A 15,624-nucleotide genomic window follows, 5' to 3' on the forward strand; every position below is an offset into this window, starting at 1 on the left:
CCTGGAGTGGTCCACCAACAGAGATCACTCCAAGAGCAAGATGTGTAATAATCTTCAAGGAAAATGTCAGGGCATATGTCCACAAACTGAATCTCAATAGAAAGTGGGTCATGCAGCAAGTCAGCAGTCCTAAGCACATAAGTCGTTCTACCAAAGAAAGGTTAAAGAAGACTAGTTAATGTTTTGGAATAGCCAAGTCAAAGTCCTGACCTTAATCCAAATGAAATGTTGTGGAAGTACCTGAAGCAAGCAGTTCATGTGAGGAAACCAACCAACATCCCAGAATTGAAGCTGTTCTTTACTGAAGAATGGGCTAAAATTCTTCCAAGCCGATGTGCAGGACTGATCAACAGTTACTGGAAACATTTAGTTGTAGTTATTGCTGCACAAGGGGGTCACACCAGATACTGAAAGCAAAGGTTCACATACTTTTGCCGCTCAAAGCTATGTACTATTGGACAATTTTCCTCAATAAATAAATGCCCAAGTGTAATATTTTTGTCTCATTTTTTATTGGGTTACCTTTATCTACTTTTAGGAAAATATGATGTTGTTTTAGGTCATATTTATGCAGAAATGTATAAAATTCTTTAAAGCACAAACTTTCAAGAACCACTGTATATCCTAACAGTATACAGTCAAAACTTACAGCTAAAAAGTTGACATACACTCAGATCCATAAGTATTTGGACAGTGACACATTTTTTGTAATTTTGCCTCTGTACACCAGCACAATGGATTTGAAATGAAGCAATCAAGATCTGATTGAAGTGTAGACTTTTAGCTTTAATTCAAGGTGTTTAACAAAAAATATTGCATTAACTGTTTAAGAATTACAGCCATTTTTTTTACAGAGTCCCTCCATTTTTAGGGGCTTAAAGGTAATTGAACAAACTAACATAATTATAAATATTAGGATTATTTTTATTACTTGGACGCAAATCCTTTGAAGTCAATGACTGCCTGAAGTCTGGAACCCATGCACATAATCAAAGGCTGAGTTTCCTCCGTTAAGATGCTTTGCCACACCTTTACTGTAGCCGCTTTCAGTTGCTGCTTGTTTGTGGGACTTTCTGCCTTCAGTTTTGTCTTCAGTAAGTGAAAAGCATGCTCAATTGGCTTGAAATTATCAGACATTTAAGAAAATTTTATTTCTTTGCCTTATGAAGCTTTTGGGCTGCCTTCATGGTATGTTTTGGGTCATTATCCATCTGTACTGTGAAATGCCATCCTATCAGTTTTGCAGCATTTGACTGAATCTGAATCAGAGCAGAAAGTATAGCTCTATTAGCAGTCACATAATCAATAAACATCAGTGATCCAGTTCTATTGGCAGCCATACATGCCCATGCTATAATACTCCCTCCACATGTTTGACAGATGATGTGGTATGCTTTGGATCATGAGTCCTTCCTTATCTTCGCCATACTCTTCTCTTCCCATCATTTTGGTACAAGTTAATCTTGCATCAGAAGTGGGCAGTTTTTTTTTGTTTGTTTTTTTTATTTTAATGTTGAGAATGGGATCATCCATTTTAGTTGATTTTCAGGATCTTCCAGGCCTTTCGGCGTTGCTGAGCTTGCCAGTGCATTCCTTCTTTTTAAGAAGTTTTTGCTATCTCTCTGATAGGTCTATTTTGTTGTTTTCAGCCTAATGATGGCCTTCTTCACATAGACACCTCTTTGGACCGCATATTAAGAGTGCCCATGAACAACTACCCTTATCTCCATAATTTATCAATTTATCTGTCATATCACAGCAAACCAGCAACTCCATTTCCCAGGAAGCACCACAAACTACAAACATGGCCGAAGAGGACTACATTTCCCGCACACGATCGCCTTCTCCAGAGTTCTAAATACACACACCTGCACCCAATCTCACACACACTCACAAACACAGCATAAAAGAGACTTTGTGAACATTTAGACTTTGCAAAGTACACATTCAGCTGCCTAGTCTCTGTCGTTGTCCAAGCATTATATTGTGTTTGCCTATCTGATATTTGACCTTTGTTTACTCTATTGACCTCGATTCTCTGCCCTGCCTGTTTTGCCTGTTTGCCTGATCGCCTGACCTCTGCCTGTCTTTTGACTATTGATTTCTGCCTTATCCTTGGACTTTGTTTGATTAAACTGCCAAACCTGCACTTGCTTCCATCTCATCCTCCATTTCGTGACACTATCATCAATTTAATGAGGAAACAGGCCACACCTAGCCATAAAACTGCTTATCAGTCAACTGTCCAATTACTTTTGAGCCTGTGAAAATGGAGGGACTCTAAAAAATGGCTGTAATTCCTAAATGGTTAATGCAATATTTTTGTTAAATAGATTGCTTCATTTCAGATCCATTATGGTAGGGTACAGAGGCAAAATTACTATGTCATTGTCTAAATACTTATGGACCTGACTGTATAAGGTTCTTGCTCAGTCACACAGTAGTGGGTCTCTGTACTCATGGCATTTGAACTTAATTCAACAAATCATTCAATGACCAGCCCTAAACTACAAGCACTACCACATTTAACCACATATCATTAAGCAACGCTACTATCTACATTTCTATGATCCACTAAATTATCTATGGGATTTCCAGAGCAAGGTTCGGAGTCCTGTAAGTGGGAGTCCTGATGGAGGGCGAACCCCACCTAACTCTGGTCCTCCATTGCTACAGCACAGACCTCCTCATCCTGACAGCCTTCTTATTCTCCACCAACCGTGAGTATGGAGTGCATTTTCATAAGTAAAATAGTACTTAATAATGCATATTAAAATTTTTAGTTTTACAAAGGTTTAATGATGAATAGTGTGAATAAGGTCACTTCTTATTCACACTGGATATACAAGATATCCATTCGCATGACTGTAAATGCACGACCTGTGAACATAAGTTTCTACAAGGATGTTTTAAGCCAATATGGCTGTCCTTAAACTGCAACAAAATTTTAAATATTTTCAGATGTGATGAGATTTATGTCCTGTTATAAACTTTTTCCCCTTAATATTTAGTTTATACTGGTACATAAGTATATTTTTTAAAATCACATGCTGTGGTGTATGTGGCTTTAGTAGTTTTGTGTACTGTATGTAGTGCACTCGAACTGGTTCCCTTAAGTCTAGCATTTCTCTAAATGCTTTTAGTTGGATCAAGTGTGTAAAGAGCAGGCAAACTTTGAAACTGTGTTTAGGGTGCATAAGAAGACTCGGGAGGCAGGCAAAATTCTAACAGACCTCTGGGCTCACGTTTGTTCACACTGCGCTTGCCAGTGCACTTTCAAAAATTCAATAAAAAATAAAAAATAACAACTGAAACTGTCTGTCACAAACTCGTGGCTTTTGCTCCTTTCAAATTCACATTCATGCTGCTCCGCATGTGTGTGTTGCATGCTCTGTCAATTTGATCACCCACTCACTCTCTCTCACTGGATATAGCCATCACTGAAAGCACAAAGAAATGCAAAAAAGTAGACTGGAACCAGACTCAAAAAAAAAAAGGAAGCCATTCTGACTCTATAGTGGGACATCTATAGTGGGAGTATAAATCATTACTCTTCTGCAGCTGTATGCTATACAGTCAAACAGTACTGAGTGTGTTGAAAGGATGTTCATTATGATCATCAGAGTCTTTTTTTCAGTTGCAGCAGAGTTTTTCACTTTAAATCTACAGTATCCATTATTTGGGCGAGACTTCTAAAAAGCAGCTAAGTAGTAGCTAACTAGCTAGTTAAATTTCACTGAAGAAGATAGTGAGAGATAGCTAGCTAGGCCTATAAATAAACAAAAAAATTTAGAAACAAACGCAAAACACACATAACTTTATACTTAGAATTTATTTACAATATTTGCCAAGTACTGTTCAAAGACAAAATAACAAGACTAGTTGTGGTAAACTGTTATGTATTAGGCTTCTGACCAATACTAAAGCTCAGAGCACTTGTGATTCTGATTGATGCTGATATGTTTAAAGCTGCGGTAATTAACTTTTGCCTCTCTATCATTATCTCTGTTTGAAACATAAAATTGCAAGTTACTTGCGGAATTTTTTTTTTTTTTTTTTTTAAACATGCATTGTACTTGATGAATCTGATAGTTTGAGGTATACCTATGGGTTGTACAGTCATGTAAAAATACACTCCATGGAAATTGTTGGCTTTTTTGACATATTTGGACAACCATTTGATCATCTTATTAACAGTGCCCATTAATAAAGTTAATATACTTGAACAAAGGGGCACAGTGGCTTAGTGGTTGGCATGTTTGCCTCACACCTCCAGGGTTGAGGGTTCGATTCCTGTCGTGGCCATTTGTGTGCGGAGTTTGCATGTTCTCCCCGTGCTTCTGGGGTTTCCTCCGGGTACTCTGCTTTCCTCCCCTAGTCCAAAGACTTGCACTGTAGGCTGATTGGCATGTTCAAAAGTGGCCGTAGTTTATGAATGGGTGTGTGAATGTGTGTGTGTGTGATTGTGTCCTGCGATGGATTGGCACCCCATCGAGGGTGTCTCTGGCCCTGTTCCCCATGCCCCCTGGGATAGGCTCCAGGTTCCCCATGACCCAGTAAGGTTAAGCGGTACAGAAAATGGATGGATGGAGAGATGGATGGATACTTGAACAAAATCACAAGGAAAATTAGCTTTTTCAATCATTTTTTCAACAGAAATAGTGATATACTTCTGTGGAAAAAGTAAGTACACCCTTGGCCTCAGAAGCTAGTATTGCCCCTTTAGCAGAAATAACTTCTTGTAGGCGTTTTGCATAATTGTCCACCGGTCTCTGACATCGGCTGCTTTTTGACTACTCTTCCATGCGAGTTAGTTCCTTTTAGTTGCAAGATGTTAGAGGGTTTTCTTGCATGTACTGCCCATTTCAAATCCCCCACAACATTTCAGTGGGATTCAAATCTGGGCTTTTACTAAGCCATTCCATAACCCTCCATTTCTTCTTTTTTCAATTCCTTGGTGGATGTGCTAGTGTGCTTAGGATCATTATACTGTTTCAAGGTCCACTTTCAGTTCAGTTTAAACTTATAGACAGATAGCCGCACATTATCTTCAAGCACTCTTTGATATGATGCAGAATTCATAGTTGAATCAATGAATGCAAGCTTTCCAGTTCCTGAGGCAGTGAAGCAACCCCAAACCAAAAAATTTCCACCACCATGCTTCACTGTTGGTATGAGGTGCTTCTCCTGAAAAGATGTCTTTGGTCTGCGCCAAACATGTCTGCTGTTACTGTGGCCAAACAACTCTATCTTTGATTCGTCTGTCCAGAGCATGTTATTCCAAAAGGCCTGGTCTTTGCCTATATGCTCAATGGCAAACTGTAGTCTTGCAAAGGCTTTTTCCTGGCGCACCTCACATACAGGTCAAATTTGTGCAGTCTCTTTCTGATTGTAGACACATACACTTTGACACCAACAGCTGTAAGATCCTGTCATGAAATTTTGGGAATTTTGGAGGCATCAGACTCTTGGGCTGAATTTGCTGGGACAGCCAGTCCTGGACAAATTGGCAGTCATTTGAAATCTGTGCCATTTGTAGATTATTTACCTACAGTGGAATGATGTATTTCAAATAATTTGGAGATCTTTTTAAATCCCTTGCCAGACTCATAGGCATCCACAACCTTTTTTTGGAAGGCCTTACAGAACTATTTAGATTTTGGCATGATGACACCACACACCTCAATAGCAAAGGGAATACCAGACACTAAATATGAGAGGGGTGTCACAGATTTCCCCTTGCGCTGAGCGCTGAAGCATTCAGTGCACATGAACTGCCTGAAGCACAACAGCACGTGCTTCCGGGTTTTCAATGACATCGAGTTTGTTTACTTTTGAGTTTTGTTTTGGTTTCTGTCCTGTCTCCAACCCTGTTGTGTTATTGGTTATTTCTTAAATGTCTCAGCTGCTCTTGTTTCCACTTTGATTTCGTTTAGTATTTATACCCATCGTGTAGATTTGTTTGACGCAAAGTATTGTGTGTCCGAGTTTAGCTGCCAGAACCATACAAAGCCTTTTGATCCTCATTTTTTGTTTCATGGTTTTGATCCTGTTTATAACCTTGCTTTTCTCGATTGTTGTCTTAGTCTAGTTTATGTTGGTGCCAATCGCCTTACCCCTCGCTTGTTTTTTCACCACGTTTGTGCCTTACATTTTGGATTTGTCTGCCTCCCTCTCTCTTAATAAAAGCTTTAACTGCAATTGCATCTGTCTCCTATCCCATTACATGACAAGGGGTCTAAATAAGACAGGTTCCACCTGCACTCCCTAAGCAGGTTCAAATCACTGGCACCCAGTCTTTAACACCTGATTATAATTTTATGGATTTTCAGGTGTGATAAATAGGGGTGTACTTACATTTTCCACGTGACTGATTCTGTTTTTTGTTAATTTAAATTGTGAAAAATACTGCAAAATTTTGATTGTATCAACATTATTAATTGGCACTGTTTCAAAGAGGATGAAATGTTTGCCAAGAAAAAAAAGGCAACAATTTCTATGGGGTGTACTTATTTTTTCCACATGGCTATGTTTATATACAGTATCTCACAAAAGTGAGTACACCCCTCACATTTGATCTTTTCATGTGACAACACTGAAGAAATGACACTTTGCTTCAATGTAAAGTAGTGAGTGTACAGCTTGTGTAACAGTGTAAATTTGCTGTCCCCTCAAAATAACTCAACACACAGCCATTAATGTCTAAACTGCTGGCAACAAAAGTGAGTACACCCCTAATTGAAAATGTCCAAATTGGGCCCAATTAGCCATTTTCCCTCTCCGGTGTCATGTGACTTATTAGTGTTACAAGGTCTCAGGTGTGAATGGAGAGCAGGTGTGTTAAATTTGGTGTCATCGCTCTCACAGTCCCTCAAACTGGTCACTGGAAATTCAACATGGCACCTCATGGCAAAGAACTCTCTGAGGATCTGAAAAAAATAATTGTTGCTCTACATAAAAATGGCCTAGGCTATAAGAAGATTGCCAAGAACCTGACACTGAGCTGCAGCACGGTGGCCAAGACCATACAGCGGTTTAACAGGACAGGTTCCACTCAGAACAGGCCTCGCCATGATCGACCAAAGAAGTTTAGTGCATGTACTCAGCGTCATATCCAGAGGTTGTCTTTGGGAAATAGACGTATGAGTGCTGCCAGCATTGCTGCAGAGGTTGAAGGGGTGGGGGGTCAGCCTGTCAGTGCTCAGACCATACGCCGCACACTGCATCAAATTGGTCTGCATGGCTGTCGTCCCAGAAGGAAGCCTCTTCTCAAGATGATGCACAAGAAAGCCCGCAAACAGTTTGCTGAAGACATGCAAACTAAGGACATGGATTACTGGAGCCATATCCTGTGGTCTGATGAGACCAAGATAGACTTATTTGGTTCAGATGGTGTCAAGCATGTGTGGCGGCAACCAGGTGAGGAGTACAAAGACAAGTGTGTCTTGCCTACAGTCAAGCATGGTGGTGGGAGTGTCATGGTCTGGGGCTGCATGAGTGCTGCCGGCACTGGGGAGCTACAGTTCATTGAGGGAACCATGAATGCCAACATGTACTGTGACATACTGAAGCAGCGCATGACCCCCTCCCTTTGAAGACTGGGCTGCAGGGCAGTATTCCAGCATGATATCGACCCCAAACACACTAAAGAAGCTGAGGGTGAAGGTGATGGACTAGCCAAGCATGTCTCCAGGCCTAAAAACTATTGAGAATCTGTGGGGCATCCTCAAATGGAAGGTGGAGGAGCACAAGGTCTCTAACGTCCACCAGCTCCATGATGTCATCATGGAGGAGTGGAAGAGGACTCCAGTGGCAACCTGTGACACTCTGGTGAACTCCATGCCCAAGAGGGTTAAGGCAGTGCTGGAAAATAATGGTGGCCACACAAAATATTGACACTTTGGGCCCAATTTGGACATTTTCACTTAGGGGTGTACTCACTTTTGTTGCCAACGGTTTAGACATTAATGGCTGTGTGTTGAGTTATTTTGAGGGGACATCAAATTTTCACTGTTACATAAGCTGTACACTCACTACTTTACATTGTAGCAAAGTGTCATTTCTTCAGTGTTGTCACATGAAAAGATATAATCAAATATTTACAAAAATGTGAGGGGTGTACTCACTTTTGTGAGATACTGTATGTATGTATGTATGTATGTATGTATATATGTGTGTATATATATATATATATATATATATATATATATATATATATATATATATATATATATATATATATATATATACACACACACACATACATCTTAATCTAAATCTTAATACTGTTGAGAAAATAAGAAGGATCATAAAAATCCCATGTTGTTTTTTTTATTTAGTACTGTCCTGAATAAACTATTTCACATAGCAGATGTTTACATATGGTCGACAATAGAGGATAATAGCTGAAATTTTAAAAATTACCCCATTCAAAAGTTTACATACCCTTGATTCTTAATACTGTGTATCGTTACCTGGTTGATCCATAACTGTTTTTTTTTTCTATTTGTTATGAGTCCCTTGTTTGTCCTGAACAGTTAAACTGCCCACTGTTCTTCAGAAAAATTCTCCAGGCCCTGCACATTTATATAACAGTGTGCTATATATATATATATATATATATATATATATATATATATATATATATATATATATATCCATCTATCTATCTATGTATGTATGTATGTATGTATGTTTATATATACATATACAGCCATACACATATACAGATATACATGCCGTATTCACATATATACACAATACACATTCATATTTTATATATATTCAATTCAATAAATTTTTTTTTACTTGTATAGCGCTTTTTACAATAGACATTGTCTCAAAGCAGCTTTACAGAAATATCAACACGGTATACAGATATTAAAGGTGCGAATTTATCCCAACTGAGCAAGCCACTCAGCTATGTCCGAAATCACTCAATTTACTATTCCCTATATAGTCGGTGTGAATAACTATAGATACACTCATTACTGTAGTACTGAGTTACTACCCTACCCCCCACTTGGTTGTTCAGAACATAACCTTGTCTTGTTAACACCTCCTTCCTGCAGTTCAAAGTCAGCCTGTCTCCACAAGGATTGTGAGGGGGTGGACTCAGGAGGGTTAGGGTTAGGCAATACATGTGCATTATACGTGATTTAAACTAATTAAAACTACGTATATTCATTAACATTTAATAGTAATGAGGGAATGCCACCGAATGTAATGAAGTAAAAGTACATTTATGTGATTAAAAATTAACTTGAGTAAGTGTTATGAAACGGGACTGGAGGCGGATGCAGGTGCAGGTCAAAGTCTTTATTAATTAGCAGACAAACAAAACACAGGGAGCGTGGTCTCTACTGACTATACTTAAACTCTGGACATCTAGCTACGAACGCTAGCATGCTACACGTTAGCGCATACCGTCATACTTCCTCGACATGACAAATGTAAACCAAATAATACTGCGCGAAGTGCGCAGTCACCGAGGGGTTTAAATAGTCAACATAATCAAACTAAAGCATGGACACCTGGGGCAAATTAACGACAAACTCAAACATGAAGCGAACAAACCAAAACAAACGTCACGTATCCAGTTCAGTCTCTAGTAAGCAGCACCACAGTGCCATCTGCTAGCCATGGCGTAACATAACCCCCCTCCAAAGGCGCTGCTCCCAGAGCGCCAACAACCCCCCTCCAACGGGGTTCCTGGGCCCCTGGGAAATCTGTCTCTTGCTGACACAGAAAACGAGGCGGCCTCCGCCGGGCAGCAGACTGGCGGAGCACCACCCCCACGCGGCACGAGAACGCTGGGCGCCGCCCCCGACGGCACTGGAATGCTGGGCGAAGTCTTCAGCAAGGCTGGAAGGCTGGGCGGAGTCCCCAGCGGGGCTGGAACTTGGAGGGACTGGAACTGGACTGGAACTTGAAGGTACTGGAACTGGACTGGAACTTGAAGGTACTGGAACAGGACTGGAGCTCAGGACAGCCTCCTCGGCCGGACATGGCAGCGGGACGGCCTCCTCGACCGTGCAGGGCAGCAGGCCGGCCTCCTCAACTGGGCTGGACAGCGGGACAGCTTCCTCGGCTGTGCAGGGCAGTGGGACAGCCTTCTCAGCTGGGCTGGACAGCAGGACAGCCTCCTCAGTTATGCAGGGCAGCGGGACGGCTTCTTCGGCATGCAGGAGCTCCACAGCTCCTCCCCGTAGGAGACCTCCCCGTAGGCAGAGGTATAGCAAGCTGAGGTCGCCATGTTGACCTCCGGGGGGAGCTCCACAGCCGAGACCTCGCCGTAGGCCTCTGGCTGGAGCTCTGAGGTTGCTGGGTTGCCCTCCGGGGGGAGCTCCACAGCCGAGACCTGGCCGTAGGCCTCAGGCTGGAGCTCCGCTGTCCCCATTGCCCCCCCTAAAAAAAGTTCTGGGATAGCCTTCAGTTCCGGACTGGGCAGCGTGGTGCAATTCCCCTGCAGTGGGAAGCTCCAGGACTTCGGGTAGCTTTGCTGGCTGCATGACGTTGTATAATTCCCCTGCAGTGAGAAGCTCCAGGAGTTCGGGTAGCTTTGCTGGCTGCATGGCATTGTATAATTCTCCTGCAGTGGGAAGCTCCAGGAGTTCGAGTAGCTTTGCTGGCTGCGTAGCGTGGCATAGCTCTCTGGCAACGGGGGCGTGGGAACTTGCGTGGGTGGCGACGTGGCACATGAGCCAGCTTTCTGCAGCAGCTCTCGTTGCGTTATAAGGCAATCGAGCCGAGCAAGTTCCTCGGTGAGCTGTTTGCTCTGTTCCCAGAACGAACGACGCCATGCCTCAAACTCGGCTGCTTCGGCGGCACTCATGATGACCTGCTGCTTCCGCATTATGGGCGCAGTATTCTGTTACGAAACAGGACTGGAGGCGGATGCAGGTGCAGGTCAAAGTCTTTATTAATTAGCAGACAAACAAAACACAGGGAGCGCGGTCTCTACCGACTATACTTAAACTCTGGACATCTAGCTACGACCACTAGCATGCTACACGTTAGTACATACTGTCATACTTCCTCGACATGACAAATGTAAACCAAATAATACTGCGCGAAGTGCGCAGTCACCGAGGGGTTTAAATAGTCAACATAATCAGACTAAAGCATGGACACCTGGGGCAAATTAACGACAAACTCAAACATGGAGCGAACAAACCAAAACAAACATCACGTGTCCACTTCATCCAGTTCAGTCTCTAGTAAGCAGCGCCACCTGCTGGCCATGGTGTAACAGTAAGAGTATAATTATGGCCATTTAAACCTACTCTTAAAAGTACTTTTTTCCCCAAAAAAGTTACTCAAGTAAAGGTAACAAAGTAAATTCAGTGTGTTACTACCCACCTCTGAGTATCCACATGTTTAAATTAATACATAAAATGTTTGAATATTTGGTTTAATTTTGATCAATTCACACAGTACAGGTACTATAACTATAGTATTTAAATTAACATGGGTAACGTGTGTGGTAGAATAAGGCAGTGGTAATGTGGCCACCAACCAGGGTTCAATCCTCAGCTCAGGTGGAGTTTACTTTTATTCAGGCCATTGAAAATATATGATCAAACCATGTTTCATGTACAAAAAAAATATGTTAATGTAGCTCAATTCAACCACATGGAACCAATGTACGCATTTGAATTAAGTAAATTCAGTGAGATTTTTTCCAGTGTGTCGACTTCTATTTTCACTTTAAACCAGTTTTTTTTTTCAATAGTGAAACTTTAAATCTAAGAAAATAACAAGAGTTTCCATTGGCAAGAAAGGAGAACATGGAATTCATTCAATGCTTCTTTTAGGAAGGACATTCATATTTACACATACACACACACACACACACACACACACACACACACAAACGTGTATTAAATCAAAACGCTCAATTGAGCTGAGGATCAAACCCCGGCTGCTGGCATATTACACCAAGGACATTACTGCTACACTATTCTAGCACACTATTCTAGCACACACGCTGTAGCCACGTTAATGTAAAAAACTGTAGGTACCTGTATTATGTGAGTCGATCACTCTTACTCTGTATAATTGAATCTTGTAATTAGAAACTTGTTTAAATTAGGTTTAGCATAGGTTTTGAGGAGAAACATAATATTTTTATGTAAACCATACGTAATATTTTTTTCTTAAATCTAAGTGACCACACATTCCTTTTTTTTAGTGTACAATGTGTTCAGCTAATGTATGTTGTTTCATGCACCACCTGATGGCTATTGTGTGAAGCACAACAAAGGAATTTAAATTCTAAGAAGCGTGCCTGCAGGGTGCTGGGTGATCACACGTGATGAATCGCATGAAACTGCATGAAAAACATGCATTCTTAAAGGATACATCTGTAAGTGGGGCACGGTGGCTTAGTGGGTAGCATGATTGTCTGGGGGTAGGGGGTTGAATTCTGCCTCCACCCTGTGTACGCAGAGCTTGCGTGTTCTCCCTGTGCTGCTGGGGTTTCCTCTGGGTACTCCAGTTTCCTCACCCAATCCAAACACATGTGTTGTAGGCTGATTGGCATTTCCAAATTGTCCATAGTGTGTGAATGTGTGTGCAATCAAATTTTGCATGGGCAAGCAAAAAACTCACACGCACCTGTACTACAAAAAAAATCTATAAAAATGCTAAATACAGTGCTAACAATGCTTCTGGTGCCTTAGTTTAAGACAAAGACACATTTTTATTATGCTGTTTGAAGAAATTATGTCTTATTGTAAGCTTTTTATTATGTAAGGTAATTATTAATCTTAGATTAAGGGATAAATTCTTAAAGTCAGCTCAATCAAGAGACCAAAATACTCATTTTAAGTAAGTGTATCTTGAATAACTGAGTTTTTCTTGCTTGCAATAAGCACAACTTGCTTAAATTTTGGCGTTTTGTCTAGTTTTAAGATCCAATAGCATTTTTAGTGATTAGATATTTATGCTATTTTCAAGAATTCTTACCAAGTCAGTTTTCCTTACCTCATTGTCAGATATTTTTTTTCTTGATTTTAGTACACTTTAATTTAGATTAAATTAGATTTTAAGTGTTGTCTTGCTTGTTTCAAAAAAGGCATTTTTTGCAGTGTGTGCGCTCCTGAAGCTCCTTTTCTGTTCCTCTCACTCGGTCAATGTACCTGTAACAGAGACTCTCATTTCATTTATCTCTCTATCAATGCCACACACTCTGTTCAGCCATCTCTCTATCAATGTACATATCACTCTCTCACCCCTTCTGTCTTTCTACTAATAACACTCCCTCTCCATCTAACTACTTGTCTCACTCTCTCACTCCATCTGAATTTCTACTTGTATCACTCCATTTGTCATCCGTCTTTCTACCACTAACTGTCTGTCTGTTTTGATTGGATGCAAGTCCAATTAGTTTCTGTCTTTCAACTCTAGACTGGCTTTGTCAAGCCAACATCAAAGTTTGTTGTGATGAATCTACCTATCTAATCTGTAATTAAAATGGCTGTATTAAATTAGAAAAGAATGCAAAACAGAAGCATTTTCACTAGTCTCAGACTTGTGGTTTTTTTTTTTTTGTGCATGCATAGGGAAGAATCCATGATGGTCATTGAAGAAAGCAAGACATTTGAGAGTAGATTGCATAGTTTGGTGCAGGAGACAATTAAGGAGACAGAAATCAACATGCAGGTAAACTCACAATTCATGTTTGTGTACGTAATCTATAGTGAATGCTGATTGCCCATGAATTTTTATGATCTCATTTGTCCTTCCAGGTGCTGCAGGAATGGACATGGTTGAACAGAAGCCAGGATCTCTTTTGATATTTTTCATTAACTTTAGTCCCAGTGAGAAGTATAAAATTTTACTCAATGCAGGGAACAGAAGATTTTGGGACTACACTTTATATTACACATGATTATTATGTAAAAAGCACAAAATAATGAAGGTGCATAAACATCAGTTATGGGAATCATAATTTTATCTGCCCATAATTTAAAAAAAAATACTTAATATTTTAAACTGTCAAATTCAAGATTGTGGCCATGGTTATATATATGGTCATCATTTTCCATGATGGCGACAAGACCAGAGATTTGAATCAACACACCTTTTTAAATGGAATTTAATGGAATTTTATTTCTTTGTCTAGTCATTCACCACAGCACAGTCAGAGTAAAACAGGTGTAAGAAAAGTTAAAGACAGCAAATTAATCCTTTGTCTGAAGTGCCTACAAAAAATACAGGTATTACTTCTGTATTAAAATAAATAACTTTATTTACTTCTTTTAACTATCTATCTGATTGTATGGCAGTTAAAATGTGAAAAAATCTAAGTCATTTATATAAATGTGAGTGAAAAAGGAATTAACAGTTTCTTCTGTTGTTATCTCAATAAGTTAACTTTCAGCACAACACATTGAGGAGATCCCTTTTCCAGCAGCCAGTAAGGGTTTTTACCAGTAAATCCCATTTTGAGACTGATTCAGTAAAATTTGGAATGCTAATCACAGTTTGAATTGCAGAACATTGAAATTATATTAAAAGGGAAACTAAAGGAGTACAGCCCAGTACAGTGAAAAATGCAGTTTTAAATTAGCTCCTAGGACCATTACTCTGAAAAGAAATTAAAAACAATGTTTGTGCGCTGAGTGATACCTGTTTACAGAAGAGATGGGAAGATGGACGATAATAATAATAATAATAATAATAATAATAATATAATAAACTTTATTTTTATATAGCGCCTTTAAAGCAGCTTCTCAAGGCACTTTACACAATAAGAAAATATCAAGAAAAAAAAACAGATAAAAACACACAAAAACAAAAACAGACTTGAATACAAAATGGTTAAAGCCATTAAGAAAAACTAACCTAAAAAAATTAGTTTTTAAATGAGTTTTTCAAATTCTGTGCATCTTTATAATATGAGCAGGGAGTGCATTCCAGATTCTAGGAGCATAGGATGAGAAAGCCCTGTCCCCTACAGATCGTAACCATGTCTGTGTGACAGCCAGTAAACCAACTTGAGAGGAGCACAAATGACACTTGGGAGTATATAAAGTTAAAAGCGCAGAAAGATACTGAGGGGCCAGACCATGCAGTGCCTTATATGTGAGCATAAGGATTTTAAAATCAATGCGAAGCCTGACCAGGAGCCAATGCAAGGACTTCAGTATTGGAGGAAAAAAGGAATTCTTGACTGAACATTGCACGTGTGGGTCAAAAGACAAGCTTGAATCAAATATGACTCCTAGATTTTTTTTATTTAATCTGGAACTCCAAAGCAGAGCCGTCTACCTTCAACATTAGTGAAACAGCTTTACGAAGCAGATGAGAAGATCCAATAAGCAAAGCCTTAGTCTTATCACTATAAAGACACAAAAAGTTTTGGGTCATCCATGTTTTTCTCTCAGAAATACAATGAAAAGAAACATACACATTTTGACCAGACTTAGAGTGAATTATAAATCTGAGTATTGTCTGCATAGAAGTGATAATTAAGCCTGAGTGATCTTAAGAGCAATCCAAGAGGAAATATATAAACACTAAAAAGTAAGGGGCCTAAAATTGATCCCTGAGGGACACCAGTAGGAACAGAGCCAATCTCAGACCTGAAACCACTCATAAAAACAAACTGGCAGCGAT

At 39.9% G+C, this 15,624-nt stretch overlaps 1 protein-coding gene across 5 annotated transcripts in view; it reads left to right on the forward strand.

The window, feature by feature from the left end:
• Positions 1 to 14,340, forward strand: part of ikbkb (inhibitor of nuclear factor kappa B kinase subunit beta) — a 105,922-nt gene extending 91,582 nt beyond the window's left edge. For all 5 annotated transcript variants that reach the window (XM_053624815.1, XM_053624816.1, XM_053624819.1 and 2 more), the window contains 3 exons: positions 2,599 to 2,720; positions 13,566 to 13,665; positions 13,752 to 14,340. In XM_053624815.1, coding sequence (XP_053480790.1) covers positions 2,599 to 2,720; positions 13,566 to 13,665; positions 13,752 to 13,799 — 270 coding nt within the window. In that variant the 3' untranslated portion in view covers positions 13,800 to 14,340. The remainder of the gene's footprint in view (positions 1 to 2,598; positions 2,721 to 13,565; positions 13,666 to 13,751) is intronic.
• Positions 14,341 to 15,624: the final 1,284 nt, after the last annotated feature.

This window comes from Ictalurus furcatus, chromosome 5, assembly GCF_023375685.1.
Source record: "Ictalurus furcatus strain D&B chromosome 5, Billie_1.0, whole genome shotgun sequence".
NCBI classification, from domain to species: domain Eukaryota; kingdom Metazoa; phylum Chordata; class Actinopteri; order Siluriformes; family Ictaluridae; genus Ictalurus; species Ictalurus furcatus.